The sequence below is a fragment of the Geotrypetes seraphini genome, chromosome 7 (genome assembly GCF_902459505.1).
Source record: "Geotrypetes seraphini chromosome 7, aGeoSer1.1, whole genome shotgun sequence".
In the NCBI taxonomy this organism is placed as follows: domain Eukaryota; kingdom Metazoa; phylum Chordata; class Amphibia; order Gymnophiona; family Dermophiidae; genus Geotrypetes; species Geotrypetes seraphini.
Genome location: NC_047090.1, coordinates 87568743 through 87581215, shown reverse-complemented (window position 1 = coordinate 87581215; position 12473 = coordinate 87568743). Strand labels below are relative to the sequence as shown.

The following is a 12473-nucleotide window of genomic DNA, read 5'->3' as shown; positions in this document are numbered from 1 at the left end:
GCTCAACAGTTACAACGGGTCCTGAAGAACATTCAGAAGGTGTCACCCAATATTACTCACTGGGAAATGCAATTGAAAATTGTTCTTAGACTTTACATTCCACCAGAACATGCAGCCCAGATGGGGATTACTGCATCGCATTCTTGCCCGAAATGCAATCAGGCTCACGCATCTTTGAGTCACATGTTTTAGACCTGCCCGGCAATCCAGCAGTTTTGGAGACATCTTGGCCTATATACTACATCGCTTTGAGGAAGGCGATGGCTTCCGCAACCGAGGGCGTTATTTGGATTTTATAATATAGCCTCGCCCAAACCCAGGGAAATGTCAGCATTTATCTCCAGAGCCCTTTTGATGGGAAAAAAAGCCATCCTCACCAACTGACTCTCCCGTGATCCCCCGTCATATGCACATTGGAGATCCCTAATGATAGTGCACGCAACACTGGAGAGACGCATGATGGGAGACTTGACTCTTGGCCTGGGTCGCAAATTTTGTCAGGTGTGGGAGCACTTCTGGCAGGACCTCACACCGCGTGCTCGCAGTAGACTTTTGAATCTTTAAGATTTTATTCCCACTCTCAGCTGTTGGACTGGCCATGGACTCTTGGGGAGGGGAGGGGAACTGATTATATTGTTGAAAATGTTATTTCCTGAATGGTACTACTGTTTGTATTTGCTTCTTGCTGCTGGAATAATAAAAATCATTTAAACATAACAGGTAGTCATCTTGGATGGAATGTCTCCAGCAGCTTCAGTATTGTTCCTTGCCCAAGCATCTGGAACCAGGAAATTCTCAGAATGCAAAAAACTTTTCCCATAACAAAATTCAAAGTTAATAATACTGAATTCAAATACCAAATATAACAAAACTTCTGAAACTTGCGAAAGATAAACTGCCAGTCAATATGCAGGAAGGGTGGGGCTCTGGATTCATTTTCTGTGTCTAAAGGAAAGAAAATTAACAGGTAAAGAACATAATTTTTCCTTCCTTAGCAACAGCAGCAGATGAATCCAGAGACTAGTGAGATATAGCAAAGCAATCCTCAATCTGGATGGGAAGCGAACGCCACCTCCGCAATGACCGAAGCACCAAAAGCAGCCTCCGCACATGCTTCCACATCCAACCGGTAATGCTTAGAAAAGGTATTCTTAGAAGACCAAGTAGCCGCACAACAAATCTCCTCCAAGGAAAAACCTCTGGACTCAGCCCAGGAAGTAGCCATCGCTCTGGTTAAATGGGCATGAAATTCTTCCGGCAACCACTTCCCTATCATCAAGTAAGCGGAAGCAATGACCTTCTTGACCCATTGAGCGATGGAAGCTTTGGATGCTGCCATACTTTTGTTACGTCCTGCGAATAATACAAAGAGGTGATCTGAACGTCAAAAGTTGTTAGTAACCTGTAAATAGTGTTGAAGCATCATCGAGGAAACGGAAAGAAGAGAAGCACTCCCCCCAGTCTTCTTCCCGGAAACCAGGAAGGAAAGAAGAGAGACTGGTTGATATGAAACACCTTAGGAAGAAACAATGGTACGGTCCTAAATGACACTCCAGAATCCGTAAACCGCAAAAAGGATCCCTGTAGAACAATGGCTGCAACTCAGAAACCCACTGGGCTGAAGCCATTGCCACCAGAAACACAGCTTTCAATGTTACATCCTTTAGAGTTGCTTTAGACAAAGGCTCAAATGGGGCTGTCTGTAACCCCTCAAGAACTACCTTAAGACTCCACTCCGGCCATGGCTTCTTAACAGGTGGACGAATATGCTGGACACTTTTCAGGAATCGAACAACATCAGGCTGAGAAGCAATAGAAGAGCGAGACACACGGCCCCTGTAACAAGCAATGGCTGCCACTTGAACTTTAAGAGAATTATACGCCAACCCCTTGGCAACGCTATCCTGTAGGAAAGAAAGAATGATAGACAGAGAAGCCTGGAAGGGTGAAATACCCTGAGCACCACCATCAAGAATCGAAAACCCTCCAGACTTTAGCATATGATGCAGACATAGATCTCTTTTTCGCCTGGAGAAGAGTCAAAATAACCTGTTCCGAATATCCCTTATGTCTCAGCCTCGACCTTTCAAGAGTCAGACCATAAGACCAAAGTGGGACAGATTTTCATGTTGATCGGACCCTGGGGAAGCAAATCCTGTGTCACTGGAAACCACAATGGATCGCCCGTCGAAAGGCCCATCAGATCTGCAAACCATGGCCATTGCAGCCAAATCCAGAGCTACCAGTATCACAAAGCCCTGAAAGCGAGCTACACGATGCAGCACACAACCTATCATCGGCCAAGGGGGAAACACATATAGTAGACAACCTTGAGGCCAAGAAAGAGCCAACATGTCTACCCCCTCTGACTCCCGCTCTCTAATTCTGCTGATCAACTGATGAAGCTTTGTATTTCGAGACAAGGCCATGAGGTCTATTTCTGGGAGACTCCACTTCTGCACCACCAGCTGGAACGCCTGAGTGGACAGTTCCCATTCTCCGGGATCTAGAAGATTTCTGCTGAGAAAGTCTGTCTGAACATTTGCTTGTCCCGCAATGTGAGCCGCCGAGAGAAGAGGAAGATGAGCTTCCGCCCACTGAAGCCGAACCATTGCCTCGCTCGCTAATTGAGGACTTCGTGTACCTCCCTGTCTGTTGATATATGCTACCACTGTGACACTGTCCGAAAAGACCCTGGTCGGCTTATTCTGAATAAAGGCCTGAAACGCCAGAAGTGCCAGCCAGATCGCCCGCAACTCCAGAAGATTAATGGACCACTGAGCCTCTTCAGGAGACCACACTCCCTGCACTGAGGACTGAAGGCACTGAGCCCCCCATTCCAACCGACTGGCATCCATAGTAATTATGATCCAGTCCAGCGGTGCTAGTGCCATTCCTTTGAACAGATTGATCTCGCTGAGGCACCAATTCATGCTGAGTGATGTTTACGAAGTCCACTGGAGACGACTGAGAGAAATGTGACTGATGCAGCAGCCTCATGTGAAAGCGAGCCCAAGGCACCAATTCCAGAGCTGCCAAGATCCTAGAACTTGCACATAATCCCATACTCTCGGACTGGGTGACTGGAGAAGTAGGCGAACTTGAGACTGCAACTTCTCTCCCTGGTCTCTTGGTAGAAACACCTTCCCCACCTTGGTGTCTAACAACACTCCCAGATGTTCCAATGATTGCGAGGGGATCAGAGAGTTGCTTGGAAAGTTGACTACCCATCTCAAAGATTGAAGAAGGGAGATCACTCTTTGGGTCATTGCCAGACTCTCCTATCTGGAAGACGCCCGAATTAACCAGTCGTCTAAGTAAGGATGAACCCGAATACCCTCTTTGTGAAGAAACACCGCCACTACTACCATCACTTTTGAAAATGTCCATGGAGCCGTGGCTAGGCCAAATGGCAACACCCGAAACTGAAAGTGCTGCCTGAGGATAACAAAGTGAAGATACCACTGATGTGGTGGCCAAATAGGAATATGTAAGTAGGCTTCTTTGAGATTTAGCACTGTAAGGAACTCTTCCGGTTGAACCGCTGCAATAACCGACCTCACAATTTCCATGCGGAAATGTCTGATGTTGAGAAAATGACACATTTGAGATCCAACACCGGTCTGACCGATCCTCCCTTCTTGGGCACTATAAAATAAATGGAATATCTTCCCTGGCCCTTTTGTTCAGAGGAACTGGAATCACTGCCTCGAGTTTATTCTCTCTTTGCTGCCCCTGCACATTGGGACACCAAGAAAGAATCTGTGAAGGAATATGAAAATTCTAATTTGTAACCTTCTCGAATAATGTCCAATACCCATTGATCGGACATAATCTTGGCCCACTCTGCCAAAAAGAAAGACAGCCGACCCCCTAGGGGTACAACGGAGAGAGCTGAAGTCCCGTCATTATGAATTACGTAAGGCTGGGGTAGGGCTGGGAAGGGGGTTTTGTAGGATGAAAGGAATTCTTCTGCCGATACCTAAGCCTAGAATTAAAGGAGGAACCATAAGAGGGCAGAAAATACCGCTTCCCAGGTCTATATCTCTTAACATCCCTGAAGCGAGGCCTGGCAGCCAAAGGCATCAAAGGTATCTTAGGCTTATCTTACGTTATCATCTGCGTTTTGGAATCACCAAAATCTTTCAACAACTTGTCCAAATCCTCACCAAACAACAAACAGAAACATAGAAACATGACAGCAGATAAAGGCCAAATGGACCATCTAGTCTGTCCATCCACAGTAACCATTATCTCTTTCTCTCTCTATGAGATCCCATGTGCCTATCCCAGGCCCTCTTGAATTCAGACACAGTTTCTGTTTCCACTACCTCTTCCAGGAGACTGTTCCACGCATATACCACCCTTTCCGTAAAAAAGTATTTCCTCAGATTACTGTGGAGCCTATCACCTCTTAACTTCATCCTATGCCCTCTCACTGCAGAGTTTATGCATATTTATATTACTCATGCATATTTATATTACATAGGTATTTAAACGACTATCATATCTCCCCTCTCCCGCCTTTCCTCCAAAGTATACAGATTGAGATCTTTAAGTCTGTCCCCATATGCCTTATCACAAAGACCACACACCATTTTAGTAGCTTTCCTATGGACCAATACCATCCTTTTTATATCTTTTTGAAGATGCAGCCTCCAGAATGGTACACAATATTCTAAATGAGGTGTCACCAGAGTCTTATACAGAGGCATCAATATATTCTTTTTCCTACTGGCCATACCTCTCCCTATGCAACCTAGCATTCTTCTAGCTTTTGCCGTCACCTTTTCAACCTGTTTGGCCACCTTAAGTTCATCATATACAATCACATCCAAGTCTCATTCTTCCGTCATGCACATTAAGCTATTCACCCCCTAAACTGTACAGTTCCCTCTGGGTTTTGCAGCCTAAATGCATGACCTTGCATTTCTTAGCATTAAATTTTAGCTGCCAAATTTCAGACCCTTCTTAAAGCTTCACCAGGTCAGTCTTCATGTTATTCACACCATCCAGCGTGTCTACTCCATTGAAGATTTTGGTATCATCCGCAAAGAGGCAAATTGTACCTGACAACCCTTCAGCAATATCATTTATAAAAATGTTAAAAAGAACAGGCCCAAGAACAGAACCTTGAGGTACACCACTGGTAACATCCCTTTCCTCAGAGCAATCTCCATTGATCATTAAAAGAGAGCCGCAAGAGCCTAAGTTTGGAGGCCGCATCCGCAGCCAAATTACAGAGCCACAAAGATCTGCGAGAAATTACAAAAAGATACATTTGTTTTGTAGAAGCGCAAATAATGTCATATAAGGCATCCGCCAAATAAGCTAAACCTGTTTCCATCTCCACAAAGTCCGATGGAACAGGCGTCGCGTATCCGCCATTCATTGCGCCCATTGCAGACAAGTCCATCCCGCATAGGAACTGCACATGACTGCTTGCAATGTATATGCCACTATATCAAAGGAAAGCTTCAGTGAAGATTCAATTTTCCTATCCTGGGTGTCATTCAGCGCAACACTTTCCTCAACCGGCAATATAGTCTTTTTGGAAACCGCAACCACCAAAGCATCCACCCTCGGGAGCTTAAACTTCTCCAGCTCCTTATGTGCCACTGGGTACAATTGCCGCATGACCTTTGCCATTCAGAAACTTGCCTCTGGTGTGTCCCATTGAGCAGAAATAAGTTCCTGCAAGGCTTTGTGGACCGGAAATGTCTTAGGTGGTTTCCTCGTGCCCGCCATAAGAGGGTTAGTCGACCCTGTTACCTGCGGATCCACTTGAGAGATATTTAAACCTTGCAATGAATTAGAAATAAAAGATGATAATTCTTCCTTATAGAAAAGGTGGAGTGCTTTGGGATCATCCACCTCCCTACCAAGTGCATCCTCAAACTCTAAATCTGTCACTTGCTCCTCCTCCAGAGACTCAGGAAGAGCAATGGATAAGCTGGATTCCAAAGGAGGGTCCCCTTCATCTATAGGCACCACTCTGCGACGCTTAGCTGCTTGCAAATCCAGCTGAGGCTGACCAACAGGGACTTGAGGAAAAGGAGCCAAACTAACTTCTCCCTGAAGTGCAGGCTGAGCGCTCTGCAGTAAAAAGGCTTTATGCAAAAGAAGCACAAATTCGGGGGAAAATGGCAGCTGCTGCGTCCCTGAAATCACAGCTGACAAATTGTTTGCCGTTTGAGATAACTCTTGCCCTGCCGCAACAGCTAACACTTCTGTCTGAAAAGAAACCGCTGCCAGCAAAGAAAACCCCTGCAACTGTCAACCGGAGTTCCCTGCATCACCGAGTCTTGCTGCGAGAAGAAGAGAGTGGCCACACATCTTTCGTGCGGGAAAGTTCTGTGTCAACCGGTGCCATGTTTGCCTCTTCCCCTAAAGCGTCAGCGCACCCCGCAGAACACAAACCTGACAGTGTTTGCCGCTTCCCATAGCACGAACACCGTTTCACCACCACCACCATAGTAAAATCACCTCACACACAACACTTCTTTCCCCTTACTGACAAGAAATTACTTCGGCAATAGAAAAAGACCAAATTAATATAAGCAAAGTCAAAACTTCTTACCAGAATTGAAGAAGTTTTAGTCAAGCAATAGTTGTAGTTTGTCTACTCTATAGTAAGACATTGATACATTAAATTTAGCCTCCCAGGGGTTGTTTTGGGTTTTTTTGAGGGACAGAAGAAATACAGGGAGTGAATACCCCTCACTGCCACCGAGGGGCGGTTGAGGCAGAGACCTGGAGGGGGCCCAGGTGTAACCCCTAAAGTCAGCACCATTCAGCTGAACACCTGTTTCACTGAAGAGGACCCTCAACAGGAGAACAGATGACCCTGGACAGCCAGAAACCAGGAGCTAGCTGGATAGCGACCATCCGCCTGCTGGGAGATAGAGCATACTGAAAAAGGAGACGTTCCATCCAACATGACCACCTGTTAATCAGTTCTTTATCTCCACCTGCTGGTAGATGTGGGCTATTCCACTAGTATCTGGATTCATCTGCTGCTGTTGCTAAGGAAACACAGATTCTCACATGTTCTGAGTTACATACAAATCTGATTTAAAAGCAGCTTTAAAAACTTAACTCGTTCTTAACACAGGGACTGCCTGTATAGGTAAATACATGAGATCAAACAGCATCATGCCAAATTCAACTATTAAATCTGAAAAGCACTTTACCTTGCACCATTGTTCCTCACAACTTCCACTGTTTCCCCAACAAAAAAACGATCCTTAACATAAGCAAAGATGTCATCACACATTTCATGAAGACGTGCACGATGAGTAAGAGTAGTCAGGTAGAGTAGTGGTACTATCAGTGGTTCCGGAAAGTTCTGCAGACTATGTTTAGCTTTTTTTTCTGATTCAATTGCTTCTTCATAAGTAAGTCCAGATTTGCCAGTGACAGCACAACTCCACACAAGACTGTTACATAGAATAGTGCGCTCAAAAAACTCACTGCAATATAAAAAGGGAATAAGTGTGAAATATCTTAACAAGCAAGTAAGAATGTTAAAATTCAAGAAAGAAAAAAGAATTACTATTTATAACATTTATCAAATATATTTAAATAAGGGCCCATCAAGTCAGTAATTACTAGCACATGGGCTATGTTCTTACCACCAGCCAACAGGAGGACCCCTTTTGGAGCATGTGCAGTCAACATGTCTGTCTCTTTCCTAGATTCATGATGAGTCAAGGTATATAGGAATTAACAGTATAGTAAACATGGATAGCTGGACCCCGATCTGTGCAAAACCTCCTCCTCACTCTCCTAAGCTTTCTGAGTCCTTTCAGTCTCTAATAGGGTATTCAATGCCTCCCCACCTATTCTTTTAGCCAGATAAGTCCTCTTCCACGAACACTATGCAGACACTGCTGTACCATAAAATCTTTTGAAAATGTAGATGTGATGGTGATAATTATATTATGCAAAATATAAGAGGGCAGGGCCCCATAACCAATATGTATTAGATATAATTTTAGTTAAAACTTTTAAAAACACTATTATATGAAAGTTGTAACTGAATAATAGAAATCCTTCAGACACTTGTGAATAAGCAAAGTATAAACAGCAAAGTACATATTTTCCTTAACAGAACAAAATATTTTGGTTTAATGTCTGGAACAAGATGGAACATCAATATATATCCACAGTTTCAGGACAAATAATCTTTTTCTTGTGGGGTTTTTTTTTTTTTTGTATTAGTATCAAATATTCTTCAACAGGTTTTAGCAAATTCTTATTAATTTTACTTCACAATCACTGATCATTGGTGTAAACATAGATATTGATAATGGAAGAATAACCTCAGAGGCTACACCTGAACTTAGTATTTAATTTTAGTTCAGGCTTAATGCTGTCCCTGGATAACAACTATTACGGTAAGTAACTGTGCTTTATCCCAGGACAAGCAGGCAGCCTATTCTCACATATAGGTGACCTCCAAGCTAACCAGAAAGGGATGGTGGGAGTGTTGGCAACTTAGGAGAATAAATTTGTAATACTCTCTGGACAAAATGGCCCTCCCATCTGGAGAAAACATCCAGACAATAATGAGAAGTGAAAGTATGAACCGAGGACCAGGTGGCAGCTTGCAAATTTCCTCAATAGGAGTGGATCTGAGGAAAGCTACTGAAGCCGCCATGGCTCTGACTTTGTGAGCTGTGACTCGATTCTATAGATGCAGTCCAGCCTGGGCATAGCAGAAAGAGATACAAGCAGACATCCAGTTGGAGATAGTACACTTGGAAATCGGATGTCCCAACTTGTTTGGATCGAAGGAGACAAAAAAGTTGAGGAGTAGATCTGTGTGGTTTGGTGCGATCCAGGTAGAAGGCCAAAGCACGTTTACAGTCCAGGATATGAAGAGCTGATTCTCCAGGATGAGAATGAGGCTTTGGAAAAAACACTGGAAGTACAATGGATTGATTGAGATGAAATTCTGAAACCACTTTGGGTAAGAATTTAGGATGAGTACGTAGGACCACCTTGTCATGATGAAAAACTGTGAAAGGTGGATCAGCAACTAAAGCTCTTCGAACAGACGTGAGGGCAATGAAAAACACCACTTTCCAAGTGAGATATTTCAGATGAGCCAAAGCCATTGGTTCAAAAGGAGGCTTCATCAGTTGAGCAAGAACAACATTGAGATCCCAAACCACTGGAGGCAGTTTGAGAGGAAGTTTGACATTAAAAAGTCCTTTCATAAATTTGGAAACCACCGGATGGTTGAGGAATCTGTTATGAGGACCTTTTGATGAGGGGCATCTGAAACATTAAACTTCTGGAGAGATTGGAAGAGAGCATCCACCAGCGGAGAGACTGTCTCAACGAAGAAGTGACTATAATGTGTCGAGAGTATCACAAGCCTGTGTCCACTGAGGAATTCTGAGGTGAAGTCTGGCAAAAGGAGTCACGTGAACAGTTGAGGCCATGTGACCGAATAGTACCATCATGTGTCTCGCTGAGGGTGAAGAAAGGGAAGACACTTTGTGACACAGCTGAAGAAGAGCTCCAGACACTGCTGAGGAAGGAATGCTCTGAGCTGGATAGTTTCCAAGAGAGCTCCAATGAACTGTAGATTCTGAGAGGGCTGAAGGTGGGATTTGGGAAAGTTGATTTTGAATCCCAAGCTTTGTAAGAAGTTTCCATATTAGGATTTTATATACCGCCTATCAAGGTTATTTAAGCGGTTTTACAATCAGATATTCAAGCATTTTCCCTGTCTGTCCCGGTGGGCTCACAATCTATCCATGTAGTCCGTTGGGTTTCTACAATAACCCTCTGAGAGGTTGAATCTTTGATGAGCCAGTCATCCAGGTAGGGGGAACACCTGAAGACCATGGTTCCTTAGAGCTGCTGCTACAACCACGAGGCACTTGGTGAACATTCTGGGATATGATGCCAGGCCGAAAGGTAGCACTCTGTACTGGAAATGTAGATTCCCCACCTGAAATCTGAGGTATTGACGGGAGGCTGAATAGATGGGTGTATGAGTGTAAGCCTCCTTGAGGTCTAGTGAACATAACCAATCGTTCTGATCTAGAAGGGGATAAAGAGATGCCAGGGACAACATGCAAAATTTTTTTTTGACCAAAAATTTGTTAAGAGCCCTGAGATCCAGTATAGGTCTCAGATCGCCCGTCTTCTTCAGAACTAGGAAGTAACGGGAGTAAAAACCCCTGCTCTGCTGTTCCAGGGAAACTTCCTCTATGGGGGATGGATTGGAAGGATACTCTCTTGGAGGAAGCTCTAGTGGAATCTGAGTGAAATGAAGAGAGTATCCTTCCCTGATTATGGACAACACCCACAGGTCAGATATAATGGTCTCCCATCGATGGTAAAAATGATGGAGACTACCTCCTATGGGAAGAGGGGAGGACAGAGGCAGAATGATTGAAGTTATGCTCTGTGTGAGACAGTCAAAAAGACTGCGCAGATCTCTGGCAGGGGAAGCGGGCTAGGATTTCTCTATTTAAGTTGATGTTACCTCGTAGGAAAGGGGGGTTGGGTCTCCTGAGTGTTTCTAGATTTAACCTTGCTTGCCAGCTACGACATGTCCATGATTGGTTTTGTGCTACTAAATATTTTTCTCTACCGGAGATTGAATGTTTTTGCTTTAAACCCTACCATTTTAGCTATTTATTACATGCTCTCCACTTGCCGGATCTGCCACAGCTTCGCTCCCATCCACTTCTACCGGCCATGCGCAGGGCTTGGAAATCCCTGTGCAGACTGTTGAAGATCAATTCCAGGGTGACGTCTTGCTTGCCCATTGCTGGCAATGGAGATTTTTCACCTGGCTTGGACTCTGGACCGTTTCACCGATGGACTTCAGTGGGGCTTCAGTACATCTCACAGGCCATACAACACACGGGACTTCCTCTCTCCTTTACAGACCTAACCACACAGTTCCACTTCTCCGCAGCTGATTGGTTTGCACACAGACAATTGCAGCATTATTTGCGGAACCTGACACCGGCTGTGTGAGGATAACTACACTAAACTGCACGAAGTTCTTGGACTGACGGCACAGGACCTGATACCCCTGAAAATGTATCATGGGTTGCTTCTGGACTGCTTGGGAGATATTGATTTTCCGACTTTGGCAAGGAAATGGACGGTGGATTTGCGGGTGCCCATCACAGCAGACATGATTCGAAAAGGACTTTGCGTGGGGAACGCCCCACGCTTATCTTCCATGGAGTGGGAACGCAATTATAAATTTCTTTTGCGAGCCTACTATCCCCCCAAGAGAGCTCATGTAATGAGAATTAGTGCGGAGCACGGCTGTGGTAAATGCGAACAACCCATGGCATCTTTTGGACATATGTTTTGGACCTGCCCACTGGTGTCTGCTTTTTGGTTGAATTTGGTGTCTGCTGTGGCCCAGTTATGGGGGTGCTCCTGGAGACTCCACCCGAGTTTCCTCATTACTCTACAGATTCGTTTCCACCCGCCCAAGCCGGGCTGTTCGGCCTTTATTAAGAGGACTATCCTGCTGGGGAGGAAGTGTGTTCTGTTGCAGTGGCTTTCTTCTCAACCCCCGACCATTCAACAGTGGAGAGCATTAATGCTACAGCAAATGTTGCTGGAGCGCAGAGACATCGTGGACATGTCAGCCAAGTCAGGCAGACTTTTTCGTCAATGTTGGTATTCTTTTAGTTTGACCTTTACTCCCTATGTTCGTAGACAACTCTGGGATGCTTGAGATGTTTCTTGTTTATCTCTCACATAGGTTTTAGTTGCTGCCGCCTGGGTGGGGTGGGAGGGGGGATGGGAGGGGATTGGGAACTGTGATAGTATGGTGAAAATGTTTGGATTCGCTGTATGATGCTTTTCCTTTCTTGTTCAATAAACATATTTACACAAAAAAAAAAAAAGACTGCGCAGCCTTTGGTGCAGCAGAAGGTTGATGTTTTTGTTGCTTCTGCTGCTGTTGTTTCTTTGGAGGTGCTCGAGTGTAAGGAGCTGCCCTTGGAGTATAACACCTCTGGAAAGATGGGAGAGGTTGAGAAGGCTTTGCAGAAGCTGGTTTAGGCTTTGGTCTGACAATAGAAGCAACTTCTTGGTGGCAACCTCTATGGAATAATCAAAGAGGTCATTGCCCTCACAAGGAATATTTGCCAGACGATCCTGAATATTGGGATCCATATCGATGGTGCGAAGCCAGGGCAAGCGGCACATCACTACCAAGAATGCCGTGACCCTGGAGGACAATTCAAAGGCATCATAAGATGACTAGAGAAGATGCAATCTGAGTTGTGCCAACGTTGCAATAACTTGCTGAAACTCCAAATGTCTATGTTGAGCAAGGTCTTTAGAGAAACCAAGGAGTATGTCAATTAAATATTTGAAATAAGTAGTGAAAATAAAATTATAATTGAGATCCTGGAGGCCATCATGGAATTTTGAAAAGGGTGACAACCAAACTTGGCCATGGTCCTATCCTCTCT

General features: G+C 44.6%; 1 protein-coding gene across 3 annotated transcripts in view; it reads right to left on the bottom strand.

Annotated features, from left to right (window-relative positions):
• The window catches only part of BAZ1A (bromodomain adjacent to zinc finger domain 1A), a 510052-nt gene that overhangs the window by 466946 nt on the left and 30633 nt on the right, over positions 1–12473 (bottom strand). For all 3 annotated transcript variants that reach the window (XM_033951344.1, XM_033951343.1, XM_033951345.1), the window contains exon 3: positions 7194–7472. In XM_033951344.1, the coding sequence (XP_033807235.1) occupies positions 7194–7472 (279 nt within the window). The remainder of the gene's footprint in view (positions 1–7193; positions 7473–12473) is intronic.